The 25,006-nt window shown below is 42.0% G+C and overlaps 2 protein-coding genes across 5 annotated transcripts in view; both read right to left on the bottom strand.

The window, feature by feature from the left end:
• The window catches only part of PMM1 (phosphomannomutase 1), an 81,667-nt gene extending 81,232 nt beyond the window's left edge, over window positions 1-435 (bottom strand). For 2 of the 4 annotated variants that reach the window (XM_075182810.1, XM_075182811.1), the window contains exon 1: window positions 217-433. In XM_075182810.1, the coding sequence (XP_075038911.1) occupies window positions 217-297 (81 nt within the window). In that variant the 5' untranslated portion in view covers window positions 298-433. Of the gene's footprint in view, window positions 1-216 lie in introns of all 4 variants that reach the window. The other 2 variants (XM_075182807.1, XM_075182808.1) reach the window with 2 other exon arrangements.
• Window positions 436-7,192: 6,757 nt separating this feature from the next.
• Window positions 7,193-25,006, bottom strand: part of DESI1 (desumoylating isopeptidase 1) — a 40,179-nt gene continuing 22,365 nt past the window's right edge. Inside the window, exons 5-6 of the mRNA XM_075182805.1 lie at window positions 23,374-23,496; window positions 7,193-11,050 (exon numbers count right to left, since the gene is read on the bottom strand). Of these exons, the coding sequence (XP_075038906.1) occupies window positions 10,957-11,050; window positions 23,374-23,496 (217 nt within the window). The 3' untranslated portion in view covers window positions 7,193-10,956. The remainder of the gene's footprint in view (window positions 11,051-23,373; window positions 23,497-25,006) is intronic.

Below are 25,006 nucleotides of genomic sequence, written 5' to 3'. Positions count from 1 at the left end.
TACAATGCCTTTTGTCTTCTAAAATATGCATTAAAATAAAAGGGAGATTACCACAGACAAATGTGTAAAAGATAATAACATTCCCTGGAAGTGTAAGAGATAAGACATTCCACCAGAAGACTATTTTAGATGTCTTATTAACACACACACACACAGTCTTGAAAATGCATACCTAACATTGAAAGGACTAAAATGTGCAGCAGAGTTGTCGCATACCTTTCGTGCTGGGGTTAATGTCCCATCCACGTCAAAGAGACATAGTGTGTCCCTATGTTTTAGGATCTCTGTCTCTGCCATTGCCTCTCCATCTGCAGAGGCCGCTGCCTGTGCAATGAATGGAAGTAGTGTGGGTGGGGGCTGGTGCAGGGGGTGAGGGAGGTGTGGCAGAATGCTGGCCAATTAAAGATGAGCTTCATAGTCAGCTGGCTGTGATAAACAAGACAGTGATCACGTACCACAGACCTCTTCCTGCAGCATGTTACAATAACACTACAGCTAAGTGGGTTAAAGGTCACTCAGTAGAAAGGACTGTGACCTTACACCTACTGTATATAACCAGCAAAAACATCAACTAAACAAAGGAGCCTGTCTCTCATACACTTACCCATAAACACAGGGCAGTCAAATTTCAGTAAACAGATGGACTATAATATGCATTGAAAAAATAAATAAATCTGGGAATGAAAATCTACTAGATTAGCAAAAACTATCACAAACTATGCTGCAGCATATGAAGCAAAGAAATTCTTTATCTTGACAAAAACAGCTACATAAAAATTCTCACTAACCACACTAAATTGAAGTATACCAACTAATCAGTTTATTAAGAAGAAGAACTGGGACCTGAAGCAAACCCACAATGACAAATTAACATTAGCCGATGTCAAAGCAAACTAAATGTAGGTCTGACATTTAAAAATACAGTGTTTCAACTGGACAGGTTTTGTTGCACCAATGTTTTTTCCTTTCCCACAGTTAATCTTGTGTTTATTAATCATTGGGATGGATTAGGAATAAATGAAAGCTATAAACATTGGCAAATTGTTCACCTAATCCCTCCTCTGTGATAAGCAATCTGATATACTTCAGGGGCCGCATGGCTGGCTCCCCAACCTTGAAAAGGGCCGAACGTTACTCACTCAGCAAGAGGTTAACATAATACATTTCATGAAAGACACCTATCTAGAATAACAGATCATTGGGCATGTTAAACAAGTGTTACAAGTTATAACAAACAAATCTGACAATAAAGCAGGGCCTCGGATGAAGGCTCAGAGTGCCATCTGTTGCTCATCATTGGTCTAAATACACAGACCCTGGAAACTTCTGAAGCCAACAGTGCTGCACAGAGAGATCAATATGTGTTGTGATGCATTACGGTAAAAAGCTGTATAAATCTGAACGTTGCAGTTGGAAGCTATGTATACTGTATATTCTAACATTCAAAATTCCGAAAGCATCATGAAATAAATCCTGCCCCAAAATGGGCATATTTGGTCAAAACCCCAACCACTTCCCATGAAGCCCCGCCCTTTTGTTGACCAAGGCATCCTGCCAAAATAGGGACAGTTAAGCTGGGTACACACTACACTGTTTTCATCCAATAAATCGGCTCAAACAGCCGACATACGACCGCTCGTTCAAAAGTCAGGTCAGTGTGTACAGTGACACGATGGTCGAAAGTCTGCCCAAATGGACGATTGTCATCTCATTTGATTGGTCGTACCGTTTAATATTTTCGTTCCAATCTCGTTTCCGCTGTGTAGTGTGTATAAGCTTCCGACCGATCCACAACAGTGAGTTCGAAATTACAGTCATTGTTCACGACAACATGGCTGTAAAAAGTCGCCAACGGGACGTCCGCTCTTCCCTTTCTCGTCCTAAACAAGGCTAGTGTGTATGCAGTCCATGGACCAAGCGATCGGACCATCGATCGCATGTAAAATTGCTCGACATAGAAAGTTGGTCGAAATTTCTGTAGGGTGTACCCAGCTTTAGGGGTATGATTATATGCCTGTGTAGTACTTATTGACATCCTACTTTTGAAAAGGGTGAAGTTAGCATCAAGAACCAGAGATACATTAATACATAAGCAACTGTATTCATGTGTCAGGACAGGTTTAAAGCATTCACAGGCGCTCCATGATCACTAAGCCACCTATTTTAGAATTCCATTTGCTTCACTGGTAAACCTTAAAGGGCTACTAAACTTAAAATAGAAGGGTAATATCTGAATTTAAGTTTGTGGCCTTATTTTCTATACCCTTCCCTAATGTTTAAATTATTGTGTTTCAGGGTAAATTGCTGAGGCGGTGCACTTATTTACATGGTATCACTAAAACATTATACTCAATGGTTGGCTGCAGGAATAACATAGTTGATGAGGTTGGGAAAAAAAAAAAAAAAAAAAAAAAAAAAAAAGGGGACAGCAGTCCATCAAGTTCAACCTATTTTGGATCTCCTGCGATCCTGCACTTATATTTGAAATTGATCCAGAGTAAGCAACCGCCAATCTGTTTCAATTGTGAAAATCCCCCCAGACTCAATATTGCAGTCCTATTTTTACTCTATATCCACTACTATCCTTCATTTTAATTACCGGTCGTATCCCTGGATACACTTTTCTGCTAAAAATTTGTCTAACCCTTTCTTAAACTTTCTATTGAATCTGCCATCACAGCCTTCCCTGGCAATGAATTCAATATCTTGACTGCCCTTACTGTAAAGAACCCCTTCCTTTGCTGGTTGTGAAATTTCCTCTTCACTAACCTTAAGGGGTGACTGCGTGTCCTGTGTATAGTCCTTGGGGTAAAAAGTTCCCATGAAAGTTCTCTGTATTGACCCTTAATGTATTTGTACATAGTAATCATATCTCCCCTTAGACCCCTCTTTTCTAAAGTAAACATGCCTAAACTGGCTAACCTTTCCTCATAACTTAATGACTCCATACCCTTTATCAATTTTGTCGCTCTTCTCTGAACCCTTTCTAGTTCCAAATTATCTTTTTTTTTATAGAGTGGTGCCCAGAACTGTACTGCATATTCTCTTTGAGGTCTTACTAACGATTTATACATTGGCAAAATCACACTGTCTCCCCTTGCATCTATGCCCCTTCCTATGCATGCCAATACTTTATTTGCCTTTGCAGCTGCTGCTTGACATTGAGCACTATTGCCAAGTCTACTGTATATGAGCACTCCCAAATCATTTTCCATTATAGATTCTCCTAAATAAATTCTATTTAATTTATATATTACATTCTTGTTTTTGATCCCTAAATGCATAACTTTACATTTAAACCTCATATTCCATTTGGCCGTCCAATCCGCCAGTTTATTTAAGTCCCTCTGTAGAGAAGCTACATCTTGCTCTGATTTTATTACCTTACAGAGTTTAGGGTCATCTGCAAAAATGGATACTTTATTAATGACCTTGGTGATGGTTTAGAAAGTACATATATTAAAAAGGAGTGGCCCCAGCACAGAACCTTGAACCTTAAAACTTTTGACCAATTAGAAAATGTTCCATTTATCACAATTCTCTCTTTCCTATTCTCTAACCAAGTACAAATGTTTCCTAGACCCAGTTCCCTTATTTTGTAAACCAACCTCTTGTGTGGCACTGTATCAAAGGCCTTTGCTATATCTAAGTAGACCACATCTACTGTGCTGCCCTGGTCTAAGTTCCCACTAACTTCCTTGTAGAAACGAATTAGATTAGTTTGACATGACCTATCCCTCACAAATCCATGTTGATTCCCACTAAAAATCTTATTGCGCATCAAGTAATCCTGAATACTATCCCTTAAAATACCTTTCAGTAGCTCCCCCACTATTGAGGTCAGGCTTACAGGTCTGTAATTCCCTGGTTGTGATCTCGTCCCCCCTTTTAAATAACGGCACCACATCTGCTATTCGCCAATCCCTTGGTACTGAGCCTGATGAGATTGAATCTCTGAAAATTAAGAATAGCGGTCTAGCTATTTCCGAGTTTAACTCCATAAGGTTTGTAGGTGTATGCCTTGGGTGTATGCCATCTGGACCTGGAGCTTTATTTATCTTAATATTCTTCAGTCACCTTTGGACTTCTTCCTCTGACAACCAAGTATTAATTAATGGTATTGTTTAATTTACATTTTTATGTATTACTCCTACCATTTGTTCCTCTCTAGGAAATACTGAAGAAAAGAAAGTGTTTAATACCTCTGCTTTTTCCTTATTATCATTTATCAATTCACCCATCTCACTTCTTAGGGGTCCTATATTATCTTTTGTAATCCTTTTGCCATTTATATACTTAAAAAACTTTTTGGGGTTTGTCTTACTTTCTTTTGCAACTTGCCTTTCATTTTTTAATTTAGTGGGGAATCCAATACCTGAAAACACCATTAAAAGGTTACAAGACTAAGGGCTAGATTTACTAAGCTGCGGGTTTGAAAAAGTGGGGATGTTGCCTATAGCAACCAATCAGATTCTAGCTGTCATTGTGTAGAAGGTACTAAATAAATGAAAGCTAGAATCTGATTGGCTGCTATAGGCAACATCCCCACTTTTTCAAACCCGCAGCTTAGTAAATCTAGACCCAACTGTTTAAAGCCAGTATCTCAGGTAGAAATGTAGACCCAGCAGTATTAGCAATTATTACAAATGGAACAAATTGAAATTAGTGTTTCATGTGTACAATTAAATTAAAAATGTATTAAAAAGCACTAACATGGTAATAAGTTCTAGAGCTGCCTATACATGGGACATTTTAGATGGTTAACTTTTTAACAAATCATTGTGAATGAGCGTAAAAATGTACCAGCAACAACCACCAATGGCAATCCAACTGAACACTACTGCCAGAAAATAAGGTTGAACAATGACAGTTCTAATAAGGTGTGCAGTAATTATTTAATAGTCCAACATAATTTTATTATACATTCAATTCCTATATTTTCATGGGAAAATGACATTGGAAAAGAATCACATATACAAAAGTAAAATTAAAGTATGTACAAAACTGATACTACACCATGAAAGATGTATGAAATCACCAGCAACATTGCAAGATAATAAATATGATTATATGCTCAAACATACATACAACTTATGACAAGGCAGAGGAAATTTAATAACATGTATGTAGAGCTAATATATTAAAAGCAAACAAAAACTGTGGTAACCGTTATATCAGTTGGAATCGTAGCATGTTTAGCATCCATTACAGCTAATCTCCATTTGGCTTTGAACTTTCTGATTTGAAGTATTATACGTATTGTATACGGTTCAATATGTAGACCAAGCAACTTGATGAGAATCACAGAAAACGTAGCTGAACAGACAGCAGAAATGTTGGAAACTGCACACCAACATTAAAACATGTGTAGAACATTGAAAAGAGATAGTTACATCTCGCTCTAGAGTCAAGACTTCCTCATTCCTACAACCTCATGAAATAATTAAGAGGTTGGATTGGAGGGGGTGCTCTGCCAAACAAAGTTATAACTAAATAACACAAATGGTGAGAAGAGATCACCTAGAAAGAATTGTGTAATCAGGCACTCCAGTCTTTTAGAGGGTATAAAAACAAACTTTAGTAGGAATTATTTTTAAAATAAAAGAACCGGGCATCATTAGAGTCGGCAAATTATATGTTAAAATATAGAAAAGTGACAAAGATTGAAAAAATGATGACATTCGATAAAAATAAAGAACCCTTCCGGGAGGCCGGTTAATAAGTTGTTTTTACAACAAGTATTACTGTGTGAGTAATATCCATTAATATGGACACTATCATTTTATTTCACATATTCAATGATACATTGTGTCAACTCTCATACATTATTGTACTGCATTCACTTTAAAAATAAAGTTATTGTCCCTAGGATTATGTATGTTATAATTCTAAATCGTAAGGCCCTTGGAATATCAAGTAGTCTTATAATGGGAAAAAGTATTCTTTGGCCATAAGACATATTTATATGATACTCATTGGCTGCCTATTAGGCAAACACAGCAATAATACTTGTTGTTGTTAAAACAACTTATTAACCGGCCTCCCGGAAGGGTTCTTTATTTTTATCGTTGTCACCTTTTTTTCAATCTTTGTCACTTTTCTATATTTTAAATATATACCGTATATACTCGAGTATAAGCCAACCCGAATATAAGCCGAGGCACCTAATTTTACAACAAAAAAGTGGGAAAACTTATTGACTCGAGTAAAAGCCTAGGGTGGGAAATGCAGCAGCTACTGGCAAATTTCAAAAATAAAATTATTTGGGGGTGGCTTCTATGCATTAGATAAATACATATACAGCTATTATTACCTAATAAGGGGAGACAGAGAGAGAGACAAGTTTGCGTTCCAAATGCAGGACTTCCTGTCATCGTTCCACTGCGGAAGTAAAGAGCTGAGGGACCGGAGACCAGGTAAGTTCACTCGTGGGGGGACTTTTTCAGCATAAAAAATGTGCTGAAAAAGTCGGCTTATACACGAGTATATACGGTAATTCACAGACTCTAATGATGCCTGGTTCTTTTATTTTACAGATAATTCCTAATAAAGTTTTTTTTTATACCCTCTAAAAGACTGGAGTGCCTGATTACCCAATTCTTTCTAGGTGATCTCTTCTCACCATTTGTATTATGTGTATAACATTGTAAGTTTAGAGCTACAGAGATGGTCCAAAACTCATGTGTAGGAAATCTGGGAGATGGATTTAAAATTCCAAGTCTCGAAAATCCATCCACTGTGAATTAGAGAAAGATTTCCAGCTTACATACAGTGTCATGTACAATGCAAGCACTATTAAACATCTATACTCCTGTCTTGGGAAAATTCCAGATTTGCTGGGGATTTCAACTCCATTCCTCAGGAAACCTGTATGGCCAGCGGATCAGTATCACCAAATAGAGAGTGGAAATTTAATTAAAAAAAAATAAAAAAAAAATAGGGGTCTATGACCACAATAAATAAGTAGTCACATTGAAATATGGCAATCATGTACAAATTATTTTTTTTGGTTGCAGATCTTACAAAACAAAATGGTATTCTATTTGGCAGCATATTGGCATTTGAGAAATAAGTATTTTGAAAGCTACGTAATCTAGTAACTTTCTTCCCTGTAAAATCTTTACTTTTACAATACGACAGCTCTTACTCATACCTTAAGGATGGATGCACCCATGTTGCATGCTGTTCAAGCTTGGATCACTGCAACTTGAATGTCTGGTAACATCTATGTAGAAAACTGGATTGACAATACGCACAAACTCTTCATAGACCATGAACGTTGCATGTAGCTTTCAGGTCTGTCAAGTGCTTGAGAAATTTTCAGTGTGTACAGATATCCTGTTCTCTACAGAGATCAAAGATGCTTCGCCAGTTGCACTACCAGCGGTGACAAAATTAAATAAGTGCCCAAGTGTATCCACCCTTCTGACAACAAATGAGCAGACTAAATTAAGGCTTTTTGTCCATTAACACTTAATACAGTGTATTAGGAAATATATTAAAAAGTTCCAAAAGCACAATTAAGATCTGAAAATACCAGGACACTATCAGACTAGTGTTTCACTACAATGCTATCTTCTGATCAGAAAACAGTGTTCCCCTTCACTGCAAAATGATTCCACTATAAAGACTGGCAAGCAGCCTTTTGACAGTGAAATCGCTTTGGTGTGACAGGGGAACAGCGTTTCCCCTTTGCTTTTTTTGTAAGCTGAAGGAAAGTATACTTCGCATAATCCACTGACACTGGTTTCCTGATCAGAAAAATGTGGTGTTCTAAAAACCCTGTCTGACACAACTCTTTAAATAAACTCTTAAGTTTTGGTTTGCCTGTAGGCTTTTCTGGGGAAGTTTTTCCTATACTCAGGGCTAGATTTACTAAACTGCGGGTTTTAAAAAGTGGAGACGTTGCCTATAGCAACCAATCAGATTCTAGCTGTCATTTATTTAGTACATTCTACAAAATGACAGCTAGGAACAGATTGGTTGCTACAGGCATCATATCCACTTTTTTTAAACCCACAGTTTAGTAAATATACCCCTCGGTGTTTAAGGCTAACAGTAAGCGATATAGAAGTTCCTATGGGTGTTCTGAGTGTTGTGTTTTTTTGAATTCAACCGAAACGTTGCAAACAACATACTATACACCTGTAACCACCTAAATACCTGCCCATACATACACACAGGCATTCAAAAGTTTGGAATCGTGAAGACATTTCTTTGCTTTTTGAAAGACTGGAGAGATAGACAGATGTGTAATATATATATATATATAAAATTTATTTTCTATCTTAATTGAGGTACCATTAAATGGATTTAAAAATATAGTTAAGACATTACTAATGTTGCAAATGACTGCTGTTTGAAACTACAGATTTATAATTTGTTATTCACACATGACTGCAAAGCAAAATGTTCCAGTCATTTATCCAGTGTCTTAATTGCAAACTCTCAACGGCGAAAACAAATCAGCTTTCTCAAAAAACATGTTGATCTACTGTTTGAGAAATTAAGGCTATTCCATGCAAAGAAACTGAAGAGTGCATACACTACTGTCTTGAGAGAAAAGGACAAACTGAATCTAACCAGGATAGAACAAGAAGAGGAAGGACCCGGATAAACAACTGTACAAGAGGATAAGCCCCACACAGGACTTGAGTTGGCGGCTTCCATAAATAGTACACGCCAAATACCAGTATCATCATAAAAAGATGACTACGGCATGCTTGCAAAGAAAAATCCATAAGTTGGCAAATAGGAAAAAAAAATCCATTTAAAAAAGGAGCAAAAGAACACAGATATTGAACAGAGGATGACAGGAGAAGAGTAATATAAGTCTAAGGCTGGGTACACACTATACAAAATTTCTCCCAATGCGACATCTTTAACCATTTTACCAACAATAAACCAAATAAACACCGATCAGCATGCCGATTCATGTATACACATTTTACAAGATTTCCCTTCAGGTTTGTGCTCTTCATCTGTCATAACAGTTAGCTGAAAAGATTGTGAATCTGCACACTCCATAGAGCTTTATGGAAACTGCCAGTCCTTCAGGTGAAATGATACGATGTGCTTTGGAATGATAATTGTTTATCATTGCAGTGTACACACTAATGCGATATCAGGCCGAACGGTCATTTATCGATTGATTGACCCGATGATTGACCGATAACACTGTAGTGTGTACTCAGCCTGAGTTTGAGATGTTTGGCTCAATGAGGAGTACCTATGTGAGATGTAGTGTAAATAGAAGGATGATAGAGGAGTGCTTGACGCCTTCTTTCAAGTATGGGGGAGGAAATTTAATGGTATGAAGTCTGTTGTGGTGCCGATAAGGTGGGAGATTTACACAGAGAGCAAGGAACAATGAACCAGAAATGGTACCATTTTACGTCATGCTATCCCGTACTCAGCTCTTGATTGGTGTAAATTTCAACATGACAACTATCCTAAGCATACTTCTAAGATATGCAAAAATTATTTGGTGAAGAAACAGGGAGTCGGAGTGCAGTCTTTCATGGACTGGTGAACACAATCGTCAGATCTCAATCCTATCGAGCTCTTGTGGGAGGAGCTTGATCATAATGTCAGGCAAAAGCCAGTCACACCTCTGGGAAGAGTTACAGAAGTAGTAGGTACAAATTTCCTCTAACTATCTTTAAAAATGGATAGATAGAATGCCAAAAGTGTTGCTGAATAGAAAATATGACATTATAGGAGCTAAAAATAATAAGTTATGACATTGTTAATGTATTAACTATAATTTTGAATCAATTCGATGGTACCTTGAAAAATACATAATTCTTTCAAAAACCTAAACATGTCTTCGTTATTTCACTGTTTGCATGATAGTGTACATCTAAATTATAGGAGCAATTTGAAAAAGATAGTGTATTTGGAGAATAAAAGTTCTTAGTAAATCGGATATAATCATATACAAAATTGAATGGACACCTTTTTTTAAAGAATAATTTCACTTAAAACTAAAAATGTTGTTTTGGATAGAGTACACAGAGTTCAAGTAAACAAATCACTTACATACCTGCTACCTACTCTCTGTTCACTAAATCTGCCAGATGCATAACGGCGTTATATACGGTGCCCAGGGCAATGTCATATGTATACACCGTATATATTATGGTCATACCTGTATAGGTGGTGCACAGCATTAGTGCCCCAGTAAAAAACCATTTTCAGGGTGCAGTTCACTAAAAAAAAAGGGGAAAGAGCAACTTAGACTTAACGTTTAACTGGGAGAGCTGTTTTAAAGAAACATTCCTGGTTGGCCATGGAAATGCCACTGAAAATGGGTGTGAGAATAGGAGGATCAATAGAAATCTGCACGCTGCCTTTTGGTCTGTGTGGTCACACACTCCTTGGGAGTGTAATATAGCCCTGGCTAAAAGAGCAAACGGCAGAGCCACAATCAAATACAGACAAACTGGGAGCTGCTTAGAGCACCTACTGCTCCCTCTACTTGCAGGCACCACACTCTGCTGTCGACACCAACTCTTCCCCCATCGCAACACCTCTGGTCCCTGATGGGTCTAATGGTCCCAATTAGAGACTCCCATCTATGTATTCAAGTGAATGAGCAATTCAACGGAAGTAGTCTTGTGAACTTCTTAACTTGATTCATACATGCCAAGCAATGTGGCATTTGACCATTAGACCCATCTGGGACATTGGCAGATCCAGTGAATGGAGTGTAACAGGTTAAGCGTGTGCTCATTTTTAATGCAACTCTTGTACTCCACCATAAAACCACTTATATCAGTTTCTGGTGCAGTGCTTTGTTGATGCAATTAAAAACAAACATGAACGATTGCAGCATGTTCTCAGGTCCTAGTGTAAATGGAATGAAACAAAAACCACTTATGGTCAGAAACAGATACTAAAATGTTAAGTTAAAAAGCGGGGGCACTGCCCACGCTGTGAATCCGTACATCCCGGTTAGCTTGGTCCATTCTGCCTGTTAAAACTGTTTCCCCCAGGTGGTTGAATTTGAACAGAATCCAGGAAAGGACGGAGGGCTTGTCCAAAGGGTCTGGAAGAAAAAATAAACAAACAAACCTATATGGTTAAGAAAACAAAACCAATAAATAGATTTTATAAACAAATAATCCTTTGGCAGTACTGAAGGAGATGGTCAAGAAGAGCAACCCTTATGCTGTTAAATGTAAGCAGAAAGTGCTGCATACAACAATTGCATGATTTGAAAATCATCACCCTCCTTTTGGAGTCTGATAGTAAAAAGGGGCAGGGTTTGGTGCAGATAAGAATGGCATATTTGCTACAATTTTATAGTGTAAAACTAGCCCACAAATAAATGATAGTATGGTCTAGAGTTAGGCAACAACAAGTATTTCACACCAATAACTATGTTAGAAAAAAATAATGCATCTCAATAACGATGTACTGTATCTCACTATAAATATAAAGTTGGTAGGAAACACAAATGTCGGGCATTGACGACATATATTGCCCATCCCTACAAGGACATCACACAACCTGATCACTGTACACAGATGACCGTGATGGAGGAGATTCTGGCAAAAATATTTTAAATATTTGGAGCTTCAAGATATTTGTTACATTTTCATTCTCTTTAAACTAATCCTGCTTCTTGTATGCCTGATCCGGACGAAGAATGAGCAAATATACTGATGCCATAGTAGTATTGCGGCGACGGTTGACGATATGTCCAACTTTCTATTACCATGGTATTATATGCGTCACTGTACCCACTCACCCAAAAACAAAAACAAACTCAGCCACTGAGTCTGCTCTGCGAGTCTTCACACGCTTAAAGGTAGCAGACCACCAGAAGTCTCCCTCTGTTTCACTAGATTCCAGTGGAGGAATAGTGAAAAGTTAAGTTGTCTTCTGTGTAGATGCCATTTTCTGTAGGAGCATCAGTGTTTCTCAGGCAAAGTTGGTCTCCAGGAAGTTGGCCGACAGAATTAGGTTTATGCCAGTGAAAGCAATAACTCTAGTGTTTCAGTGATAGTCCAGATCAAAAAAACAAAACAAAAAAACCCACAACTTTATCTACTATCCAGTTAAGAGAATCCATCACAAAAACCACCAAGATACCTAGATATGAAGTCATCATCATGTGCGATATCAGTATGACTGTGACCTGCGTATAGTGATCATTTAGTCATACCTCCCAACATATAGGATTCATCAGGACTGGAGTATGGGAACAGTAGCATGAGAAGGGTGCTTAGCCACATCCTCAGGGACGTGCCCAGTGTACTGGAACCACTGGGCTGACTCCAGCCCTGAAAACACCCCTTCAATACCACCTGTCACTAGCATGCACGGCACTGAAGTGGCATCACTTAATTCAACATAACTAAAAAATGCCCTGAATCTTCTGACTAAGTCCAGTTACGCGGGACAGTCCTACATAAATTAGGACAATTGGCGTTAGGGTGTGTATCGGATGTATGCACTATGAATAGGATGGAAACGTATATAGTGATCAGTGTATATACAGTATGTATAGCGAACAGCATGTACCCAGTGTGTGCGACGCGTGTATAGTGATCAGTGTATCTGATGTGCATGTGACATCGGTGTGACCCATGGATAGCAATTAGTGTTTTATGAGTAAAGTGACAAAGGGAAGCAGAGGGAGATTTTGGGAAGTCTGCTACCTTTAAGCTTCTGAAGCCTTATGCAGTCACAGGACAGTTGTATTTGTTTTGTATTTTTTTGGTGGGTGGGAGGGCAGTAACGCATGTTACATTGTGGTAATAGAACGTTAGAATATTTTTCCATACCCTTATTTCCTCTATGTTACTATGGGACCATCCCTAGTATGAACCAGGGATAAGAGAAGTGCAGATAGAGTTTAAAGCAGGAAACCCCCCCCAAAAAAATATATAGAAGAGTAAAGCCCATTATCTGAGATATTTCTGCCCTGCCCAACTTTATGGGTGTACAGCACTGCGGAATTAGTGGTGCTATATAAATATGGATGATGGTGGTGATGGTGATAGAACAGGTTTACTCTGGAAAACACAGGCTAGCTCACCACAAGGTGAGCGATTCATCACATATCCATTAACAATTGTATAAATTCCTACAGCGCTCCACAATCAACTACAGCCCAAATTATTGTAACAAATCATACACCAATTTTCAATTATGTGATACAAAAGATAGCTTATATTCATTAAAGTTATAATATTATATATTTTATTTTTTTTCCAAGATCTTTCTAAAATAACCAAAGTGTTTAAATAAAATACTTTTATATTATACTTTAATATTTTTCCTGTTAGTAGATCTTCGGATTCTTCCACCCATTGTTCTCGAATGTGGGGCAAAAAAAAAAAAAGAAAACAGAAAGACAAAAAAAATAGTGTAATATTGTTCACACTTATACTTATTCAGTGATTTATATATCACCTTGAATAGTATCCAAACAAAGATGGATAATATGAGGCAATGGAACACTGTATTGATTAATCCAAGGGATGATTTTTCATAGTCTCCCCACACGTGCTGCTCCTTAGTGCCACACTTCTTACTATTATTATTATTATTATTATTAATATTTATTTATAAGGCGCCACAAGGCATCCGCAGCGCCGTACAGAGACAAACAAAATCACAATACAATGGGAGACAGCACAGTACAGTAAACACAGCAACTCAGTACGCTCAATGCACAGCTAGAGAGGGCGGGGAAGGGGGAGGGAGGATCCGCAAACGACGGGGCCCAAGAAGGAGGGCGCGGAAGACAGGGAGACCCCCAGGGGGAGGAGGGAGCGAGAGTGGACGTAGGGTGGAGGACCCTCGAGGAGGAGGGCTAAGTAGCTGGAGAGCAGAGTTAGAAGTGGTGGAAACAGGAGGAGAGATGGCCCTGCTCAGAGGAGCGTACAATCTAAGGGGAGGGGTGGACAGACAGAGAGACGCAGGGGAGAGAGGGAGAGTAGGGGGACAGAGGCAGAAGATAAGGTAGGAAGTTAAGTGGGAGACAGAAAGGCTTTAAGAAAAAGGTGGGTTTTTAGGGCCCGTTTGAAGCTGGACAGATTAGGGGAAGTTCTGATGGAGGGAGGGAGCTTGTTCCAGTGGAGGGGGGCAGCGCGGGCGAAGTTTTGGATAAGCGCGTGGGAGGAGGTTATAAGGGGGGAAGAGAGGCGACGGTCAGAGGCAGAACGGAGAGGGCGGGATGGAGCATGAATAGAGAGGAGGGTGGAGATGTAGGGCGCAGTGGAGTTGGCGAGGGCCTTGTAGGTGAGTGTGAGGAGCTTAAAGAGGATTCTGAAGGGGAATGGGAGCCAGTGAAGGGCAAGGTAGAGGGGGGAGACAAAAGAGGAGCGGCGAGAGAGGAAAATAAGCCTAGCTGCAGCATTAAGGACGGATCGAAGGGGATCGAGATGAGAGTGGGGGAGGCCAGTGAGGAGGAGGTTGCAGTAGTCCAGGCGGGAGATGATCAGAGAGTGGATAAGGCATTTGGTGGCATCTTGGGAGAGGAAGGGCCGGATGCGAGCGATGTTGCGCAGCTGGAAGCGGCAGGATTTAGCAAAAGAGAGGATGTGGGGGCCAAAGGAGAGAGAAGAGTCGAGGATGACACCAAGGCAGCGAAGTTGGGGGACAGGGGAGATAGAGGTGTTGTCGACAGTGATGGAGAGGTCAGAAGGGGATGGGGTATGAGAGGGAGGAAAAACTATGAGCTCAGTTTTGGCAAGGTTAAGTTTGAGGAATCGAGAGGACATCCAGGAGGAGATGACAGAGAGGCAGGGAGGGAGAGAGATCAGGAGAGGAGAGGTATAGTTGAGTGTCGTCAGCGTAAAGGTGGTAGCTGAAGCCGAAGGAGCTGATGAGTTCACCCAGGGAGGAGGTGTACAGAGGGAAGAGTAAGGGTCCCAGAACAGAGCCCTGAGGGACCCCGACTGGAAGGGTGGATGGGGGGGAGAGAGACCCAGAGGTGGTGACAGAGAAGGAACGGTGAGTAAGGTAAGAGGTGAACCAGGACAGGACTGGGCCGGAGAGGCCGAAAGACTGGAGGGTGTGAAGGAGGAGGGGGTGGTCAACGGTGTCAAAGGCTGCAGAGAGGTCAAGGAGGATGAGAAGGGAGAAGTGGCCCCTGGCTTTTGCAGAGAGGAGGTCATTGGTGACTTTAGCCAGGGCAGTTTCAGTGGAGTGGAGGGGGCGGAAACCAGACTGGAGAGGATCAAGGTGGGAGTATTCAGAAAGGTAGGAGGTGAGACGGCTGTAGACGAGCCTCTCGAGAAATTTGGAGGCAAAAGGGAGAAGAGATATGGGGCGATAGTTCGAGAGAGAAGTGGGGTCGAGATTAAGTTTCTTAAGAATGGGGGATACGAGAGCATGTTTGAAGGAGGAGGTGAAGATGCCAGTGGAGAGGGAGAGATTAAAGAGGTGAGCGAGGTGGGAGTAGGTGGTGGGGGAAAGGGAGCGAAGAAGGTGGGAGGGGATGGGATCCAGGGGGCAGGTAGTGGGGGGGGGGGGGGGGGGGGGGGGGGAGGATAAAATGAGAGAGTGGACTTCCTCGCCGGTGGTGGGACGGAAGGAGTGGAGGGGAAGGTGGTTGGGGGGGGGGGGGGGAGGACAGAAGAGTGGGAGGGGTGGAAGAGAGAGTGGAGGAGGAGATTTCAAGTCGGATGGCCTCGATTTTAGAGGAGAAGAAGGAGGCGAAATCAGAGGCAGTCAGGGAGGAGGGGGTGGGGGAGGGGAGGGGGCCAAGAGAGTGCTGAAGGTGGCAAAAAGGCGGCGGGGGTTAGAGGAATGGGAAGAGATGAGGGATTTAAAGAAAGATTGTTTAGCGACTGAGAGGGCAGAGCTGTAGGATGAAAGGATGAATTTAAAGTGGAGGAAGTCAGCCAGGGAGCGGGATTTTCTCCAGTGATGTTCGGCGGAACGGGAGCATTTTTGGAGGAAGCGGGTAAATTTGGAGTGCCAGGGTTGGGGTTTGGAGCAGCGGGGGTGGACGGAGTGGGCAGGGGCGACCGCGTCCAGAGCGGAGGTGAGGGTGTGATTGTAGAGGGAGACCGCCTGGTTGGGGCAGGCCTGGGAGGAAAGGGGAGAAAGGAGGGTATCGAGAGAGGATGACAGAGAGGCAGGGTCAAGAGCATCGAGGTTGCGTATGGACAGAGTAGGTTTGGGCAGGGGGAGGGGAGCAGGAGAAGAGGAGAGAGAGAAGGAGAGAAGATGGTGGTCGGATAGAGGAAAGGGAGAGATGGAGAAGTCGGAGAGATTACATAGGTAGGAGAAGACAAGATCAAGGGAGTGACCAAGGCAGTGGGTAGAGGAGGAGGTCCATTGGGTGAGACCAAGGGAGGAAGAGAGGGTGAGCAGTTTGCTGGAAGCAGGGTAGGTGGGGTTGTCGATGGGGATATTAAAGTCACCGAGAATTATCGAGGGGAGATCGGAGGAGAGGTAGTGAGGAAGCCAGCTAGCAAAGTTGTCAAGGAAGAGGGAGGTGGGGCCAGGGGGGCGGGCGGTAGATGACAGTGACGCGGAGATGGATGGGGTAGAAGAGGCGGATGGAGTGAGCTTCAAAAGAGGAGAAGGAGAGGGAGGGTTCAGGGGGAATGACACGAAAAGTACAGGTGGAGGAGAGGAGGAGGCCAACTCCACCGCCAGGGCGGGCACCAGGCCTGGCGGAGAGGGTGAAGGAGAGGCCACCATAGGAGAGGGCAGCGGGGGAAGTAGTATCAGAATCGGAGAGCCAGGTTTCAGTAACGGCAAGAAGGTTAAAAGAGTTGGATAGAAAGAGGTCGTGGATAGCAGTCAGCTTGTTGCGGACGGATCTGGCATTCCAGAGGGCACAGAAGAAGTGTGTCTCTTATCTTCCTAAAAAGGAAGATGACACAAACACATAGATGTGACAACAAAAAAGAAAACTTCTTACTAGAAGTGTGGCACTAGGGGGCGGCACGTGGGGGAAGACTATATAAAAAATCATCACTTGGATAATATGAGGGAATCTCTTACAACCTAATAGAAAACTATTGATAAATCCATCTTTGTTTGGATACTATTCAATGTGATCTAAATCAATGAATAAGTAGAAGTGTGTAAAAAATATTACATCATAAAAATAAAAAAAAAATAAAAAAAAGTATTTTATTGTTTAAATATTTTGGTTATTTCAGAGAGATCTTGATATATACAGCGCTTGAATTATTCTTTAAAGTGGTCTTTCCATCACAAACCAAGTGACTGTACACAAACAAATGATCAAAATACAGCAGTGACTAGTTCAACTGTGGATGAATAAAAGAAGAAATAATGGGATTTTACGTAAAATCCGTTTCTCTTAGTCCATTGGGGGACACCTGGGACATTGGGGTATAGAGTAGGGACAGGGCGAACTGGCACTTTAAACTTCTGTTTAACCAAGTCCTAGCTCCCCCCCCCTCTATGCCCCAGTTTATGTTTAACCAAGCACACAGAAAGCAGAGATGGAGAGAAACAGGAAAAGAGAATAAAATTAACAAACAACAATCTCTTACCAACAAGACTACATGTAAAACAGTAGGAGAAACTAGAGCGTTAAGGGTGGGTGCCTGGTGTCCCCCAATGGACTAAGCGAAACGTATTTTATGCAAGTATAAAAATTCCATTTTCTCTGTCTTCCTTTGGGGGACACCCCAAAGCTGCCCTATGGGAGGGAACGCTCAGAAGAAATGGCACAAAACACCATTCTTCTAAAACTTGCATTCTTGGATGCAAACACATTAAACTTGTAAAAGTTAGTGAATGTGTGTACATGCTACCACGTGGCCGCTTTACACAGCTGTTCTCTGGAAGCACCATAGCGGGCCGTCCAGGAAGCACTTACAGACTCTGTAGAGTGCTTGCATAGATTATCTGGGACAGGCTTCCCAGCCTTACTATAAGTTTGACGAACAACCGTAATCCACCTAGCAATAATTACTTTAGAAGTTAGCCAGCCTCTTTTGTGAGCATGAGAGACTCAAAAGATCGTCAGTCTTGCGCATCTTCTGAGACCTCTGCACATAAATTCGGAAGACTCAGACAACATTGAGAAAACCAATAGAAATATCATTAAACTGAATACATAAAATCATTCAGGACAGGAATGACAATGTGTTGATTTAGATAAAAACCAGACACAACCATAGGAAGGAAAGAGGTCCTGTTTCGAAGAACTGCCCTGTTTTTATGAAAAAGAAGGTGACTTGTAACAAAGCAACAAGCTCTGAAAACTGTGTGCCGTAGAAATGGGCAAAACCGAATTCCATTGTATTCAAAAGGCGGATGCTGTAAAGCATGCAACACCAAATTCAAATCCCATGGTGGTACTGGAAGAACATATGGAGGTTGTACATGGAGAACGCCCTGAATGAAAGTGTGCACATAAGGAATGACAGCAAGTTTTCTTTGAAAGAAGACAGAAAAAGCTGACACCTGACCTTAAACGGGAACTAAGGTGCAAACCTGCATCCAACCCATTCTGCAAGAACCTAAGTAACCTGGCCAAGCCAAAGGAAGAAGTAGGATATACCTTTTTACACCAGTCAATACAGATTTCCAGACTCAATGAGAAATCTTTGCAGAGGCTGGTTTCCGAGCACAAAGCATGGTTTGCACCACAATTTCGGAAACACCTTAGTGCTTAGGATCATAGCTTCAACAGTCACACCGTTAAAGCCAGACATTGTAAACGTAGATGGCATCAGAGATGCCACCATGTCGACATTCGGGTGACCCCAACATTCCACCAACTGACGAAACAACTTAGGATGACGGGACAATTTCCGCATGGCCAAGGGACTTTTGGTACCGCTCTGATGATTGAGGTATGCCACTGATGTGGCATGGACTGACTGAATCTTCACTGGCCTTCCCTGCAGCTAGTGTTATGCACTTATAAGAGCATGAAGACTGCTCACAGTTCAAAGACATTGATTGGAAGCTTGAATTCCTTTTGAGTACAAAAACCCTGAAACCGAGCATGAAGACAGAAGGCCTCTAATCACAAAGGATGCCAGCCTTCGAGATTAAAGTCAAATTTTAAATTGATAAAATTGCGTCCCCTGGCGAGAATCTGTTTATGTAACCACCAAAGCAGCAACTAACTGGTCTGCGGAGAAATACCTGGGCCTCCAGATTCAGATGGTATTTGTTGCATTGCAACAGAAGATCCAACTGGGACTGCCGTGCATGAAACTGAGCAAACTGGACCGGCTAGAAAGTAGATACCATGTTGCCAAAAACACTCATGGCGAAATGTACCGAAGGCTACCTTGCCGCCAACCAAGATCATTTGCTGAGATGGGAGCAACTTGGACTTTTTGAAGTTGAGAAATCAACCCTGAAACTGTAGAGTCTGGAATACTACTTGGATATGTCGCCTAAAGCACCTTTGGATACTGTCATTAAAAGAAGATCGTCCAGACAAGGGATGATTGTAATACTCTTGGACTTTAGCAGAGCAGCCACGACCGGCATGATCTCTGAAGATACGTGGGGTCGTGGCCAGACCAAAGTGAAGAGCCTGAAATTGTTAGTCCTGTGACCGAACTGCAAACCTCAAAATGGATTGATGACCCCTCTAGATAGGTACATGAAGATAAGCATTTTTGATGTCTAGAACTGCCATGAATTTTCCTTTTTCCATGGGTGAATGACCGAGCTCAAAGACTCGATCTTGAACCTGGGCACTGTGACATGGGTGTTGAAACGTTTTCAGAGTCAGAATTGGTCTGAATAAGCCCTTTGATTTTAGTACGAGAAAAAGGTTGTAATAAAAACCCAAACCACTTTGAGAATCTGGCACCGGAATCATCACTCCGGAATAAAGGAGGGATAGAATCGTTTCTCGTAAAACCAGTCGCTTTCGTGGACAAGTGGAAGCCCTATGGCAAAAAACTGTCTAGGAGAAAGCCTGAGCACATCAATCATGTATCCTCAATCCACTACACCCAAGCCCAGACATAGGTAGTAGACTGCAACCACTGATTCCTGAACAAGAAAGACGAGCTCACACCACTGGCGAGAGCGGAGGAGCAAAATGTCCGTCATGCGGACTACTTGTTTGCAGGTTTCGCTGCTGGACGTCAAGCCGACTAGGCCTGGTGCCCACGCAGCAAACCACCCCCTAGGGGCAGATGACTGGCCTGTAGAAATTGGCCTGAGGAATATTGAACCTGAAACCTTCCGGAGGACTGAAAGGACTGGAATTTGGAAAATATTTGATTGGGAGCATTAACTGGGAGAAAAGTGCCCTTTCCACCTGAGCTTGACTGATAATGGAGTCAAGCTGAGGTCCAAACAAAAGACCCCCAGAAAACGGTATGGTCTCAAGAACCTTTCAGACTCCCCATCAGCCTTCCAGGACTTAAGGCATAGAATACGAAATTACCTTCATTCTTGGATCTACAGTCAAAATCTGGCTTATATTCTGAAGTTGTGGCACCATTCTCCTACGCTTATGTGAGAAAGACAGTGCTGTAAATTGTAACATCCTCTCTAAGAGGAAGAAACCTAAACCAAACCCTGTACAGAGGGTGCAATTCCCTGTACCCAAGCAGACTGTACAGACTTCGCCAGGAGAAACAGTCAAACCTTGACTTACCGAACTAGAACCCATGTCAGTTGCTACAGTGCAAGCAGAATCAGACGATGGAACGACTACAGCCTGTGACAGCACCAACTGAGCAAGTTCAGCCACTGAATTGGAGAGAGACCGAACCCAGGCATGTGTTGCCGTATGTAAAGCAGCAGCTGCTGTATTACACGGTATGCTCTTTGAAAGCCGGCAGGCTGCGCGCCTGACTGTCCTGATGGTAGCTTTACGTGACAGACAGCCAAGGTGAAACTAAACATGGATGTAACACCAGCTTTACCATGTATGGTTTTTCCCCTTCTGACATGTTAACAGATGGGACAAGACACAAACAGTGTAACAAAACACAATATAAATAACAAGCAGCACACAAAACTGAACAGAAAGTGAGCCTGCAATACAGCCAATAAAGCCTCCACAGAGTAAAAATAATAAGCTTTTGAAAATAATCTCCAAACCTTTCTATCAGGACTCAGGACAGAAAAGAAAAGAAGCTGGAGCTATAAAATGGCTGTTTATTCTGGTGTCTGCACACAAAATAGTGAGAGACCACCCCATGGAGGAAGTGTAATAGAAGAAACACCACTCCCCCAGGGCCCAGCACTGAATTGGTAACATTCAACAGGACAACACCCTCAACCAAACCAGTGCCTAGCAGGGCTCACTGTTAGTGACCCTTGCCTGACCCAGTCTACTGAGCTAAAAATAGAGATTCCCCCCCCCCCCCCCCCCCCCTAAAATGACTGCTTCTAGTAAGAAGCAGCCTGCTCAGGGACAAACTGCGATTTTCTACCCCTCTCTCTCAGCATTGTGCTGGGAGAGGGTTTCACTTACCTTCTGCCACCCCTCCTCATGCAGTGTCCTGCAGTCTGACTGTCATATCAGGAGGACAGACAGCCTGCGGCGACTGTGCCCGGCTCTTATTATTATCATGATCATTTATTTGTTAGGAGCCACAAGGTATCCGCAGTGCCGCACACAGTACTAACAGTAGACTATACAGGGTAAAACCATACAGAACAATGAACAAAAAAAGTACCAATACTTCAGAAACTCCGGCTAGTCATATGCAGTAAAGAAGGAGCGGAAGAACAGGTATGGAGACAGGAGGGGAGGGGGTTCTGCTCATACAAGCTTACATCCTAAGGGAGGGTAAACAGACCAGGCACAAGAGGAGCCAGTTGAGGCAAGAGGAGAGAAGGGAGGACGAGCTAAAGGGAGGAGATGGGGGTTAAGTAGATGGTTGGTAGGCTTTGAGGAAGAGGTGAGTTTTGAGTGCACGTTTGAAGGAGCACAGAGTAGGAGAGAAATGGATGGAACGAGGGAGGTCGTTCCAGAGAAGGGGGGCTGCACGGGAAAAGTCTTGGATTCTGGAGTGGGAAGAGGTGATAAGAGTAGAGGAGAGGCGGCGGTCGTTGGCCGAGCGCAGGGAGCGGAGGTTAGAGATATAAGGGGCAGTAGAGTTGGAGAGAGCCTTGTAAGTGGTGGTGAGGAGTTTGAAAAAGATTATGTAGGGGAAGGGGAGCCAGTGTAAGGCAAGGCAGAGAGGGGAGGCAGAGGAGGAGTGGCGTGAGAGGAAGTTGAGTCTTGCGGCCGCATTGAGTATAGAGCGGAGGGGGGAGAGACGGGAGTGGGGGAGGCCAGTGAGGAGGAGGTTACAATAATCGAGGCAGGAGATGATGAGCACCCTCCCAGGAGGGTATACAAACGTTGGGAGAGGGAGGCTGGAAACAGAGGCACCTCTCACAGCACCTACGATCCCCCCTCCATACAGCGCTTGCCGCGTGCTGAATAGTGCCTGCCATAAAATAATAAAAGTAACAGAAGAGGGCTGCTGAGCAGCCCAGACACAGCTCTTTCGCGAGGCACTTAAACTAAACTGAGGCTGCACAGGAGGTGGGTCAGAGTGGGGGAGGAGCTAGGGCTTAGTTAAACAGAAGTTTAAAGTGCCAGTTCGCCCTGTCCCTTCTCTATACCCCAATGTCCCCCAAAGGAAGATAGAGAAAAGACAACAGATACGAGGTAAACACCAGGCAAAATAAGGGGTCCCAGTGCTCTTGTTTGCAAATGGAAAATTGGAACATAATTCATGGAAATTCTCACATAGGTATAGGGTGATATATATATATATATATTATATACACACACACACACACACACACACACACACACACACACGTTAACCCGTGCATGATACTCATGCATTCTAGTCAAATCAAGCTACTTAAGGTCTTAAAAAAGGTTCTTGTCATGCCAGGCCTCCTCAGGGGAAGAGCGTTACTTCCCGAAGCAAGCACCCTTTTTAATGTGTTCATGAGGTAAAATTACCTCACGAAAATGAGTTTGACCCCTCGTAAATTTAGCCTTTACTACCCCTCCCACAGGGGATAGGAGGGGGGGGGGGGATGATGGAAGTAAGTTAACTGACTTGACTATTCTAATTTTTTTGTCAAATAATGTCAGTATACCAAATTTCAGGTCAATGGATGAGCCCTTTCTGAGAAAATAGTTTTTTTACACACACACACACACACACACACACACACACACACAGCTATGCTTTTACTTTTATATATTAGATAATGCTAAGAATTTAGTAGGTCAGTGTATAACTCTGCCCAGCAGGTGGCGCTGCAGCATGTTTGTATATTTTCCACACACAGACTAACATGCCGCTAGGCTTTTAGATTATAGATATATACACACACACACACACACACCATTTTTAAGTAACTACTACCACTACCTTATTCTGTCCTTATTAACAGATTAACCGAGATAAGGTAGACACTCACGTGGACAGGACCTCGGACGGCAGTTCTGTAATGTATGAAGGTATTTTCCTCCCCGTTAGGAACTGAGCCACTTCATTGGAAAAAGTATTGCAGTTATGATCAAATAAGTGGTAGGATTCCCCACTGTTGTGAAACAAAGCATACAAAAACCCAACATTGCCTTGTGGAACAACCAGTCAATGAAATTAGTCACAAACTACCATTTAGATATAACTATCTTTTAAAAATTCACACTTCTAAGCTTGGCATTTCTATCATAACAACTCTATCCTTTACAGCGGTGCTCCTCAACCAGTGTGCCCACAGCACACTGTCATGCCAGAAGATGTTGTTAAGTGTGCCAGGTCGCAATGCCTCTAACAGGAGATAAAGCACAAGATTTATAGCGGTAATGCATCATACTATGGTTAACTGGAAGACCTTGCCTTAAGGAAATAATTTCACCTTTTGTTCCATGTTTTCTTTGTAAAATATTTTATTGAAATAAAGAGTTCATTATTATTGTTACAGGGGTGACACTTGTGAATGTATTGTAAACCGCTACAGAATATGCTAGCACTATATAAATTTTGATGATGACTATTCCAACTTTGTAAATATTCTTTTAGTCATAAAATGACAAAATATTTTGCAGTCTAGTGGAGAAATATAAAAACATACAGATCAAATAGGACAAATTAGGTGTAAGAGCCCTGATCACTTGTGGTCTAATTGAAAACAACAGTTAAATAGAGAAGGTACAAGTGCATGGTTTGAGCAAATGAACTGATAAGTGTAAGCATGTAGGAAAGAGGGAGAGAGATATTGAAATGGAAGAGACAAGATTTTTAGAGAGTTTGACTGTGAGACGAGAGCGACAAGCCAGAATCTAAAGTGATCCCCTAGACAAGGTGCTTGTGACACGGGAGCAATAACAGTACTGTTATAATAAGCAGGGTTTGTGGAAGATGAGAATAACAGCAGTCCACTCTTAAAGAGGACATCATGGAGCAGATAACAGAAATTCTTTCATTTGTGTTCAGGGTGACAATTGGGTTTCATCAGCAAAGACTTGGCAAATGAATCCAGTGTGGTATCAATATCAAGGGGAGAATAATAAATTGAGAATAGGAGGAGCCCCATCACTCACCCATGGGGCACCTGTGAGGAAACCAAGTAGATATGGTCTAGATCAGCATTTCCCAAACCTAGCCCTCAGGGACCCCCAACAGTGCATGTTTTTTCCATATCTCCTTGCTGGAGCACAGGTGTATTCATTACTGATTGACATTTTGAAAAATCCACAGGTTGTACCAATTATTTCACTTGTGACCTAGAAAACCTGCACTGTTATGGTTCCCCGAGGACTGGGTTTGGGAAACACTTGTCTAGACACATTGACTTCCTATGAGTAAGTCACCATGGTAATAAAACTGTAACCTGTAATTTATGTCAATATCTATTGTAAATGCATCACTGTGAGGAATGTCAAAGGGCATAAGATCAATATTTGGAGGTCAGGTCAACAGATACTACAAAAGAATAATGGGTAATAGGATATTGTCCACAGAACTTTAGGGCAAGTCAGTCTTTGCACCTCTAGATGTATGTTAAGTAGGCTATTGGGAGCAGTTTAGGTCTAAATCAAATAATG

This window comes from Mixophyes fleayi, chromosome 8, assembly GCF_038048845.1.
Source record: "Mixophyes fleayi isolate aMixFle1 chromosome 8, aMixFle1.hap1, whole genome shotgun sequence".
Taxonomy (NCBI): domain Eukaryota; kingdom Metazoa; phylum Chordata; class Amphibia; order Anura; family Limnodynastidae; genus Mixophyes; species Mixophyes fleayi.
The sequence above is the reverse complement of the archived record's forward strand: the minus strand, read 5'-3'. Positions and strand labels throughout refer to the sequence as shown.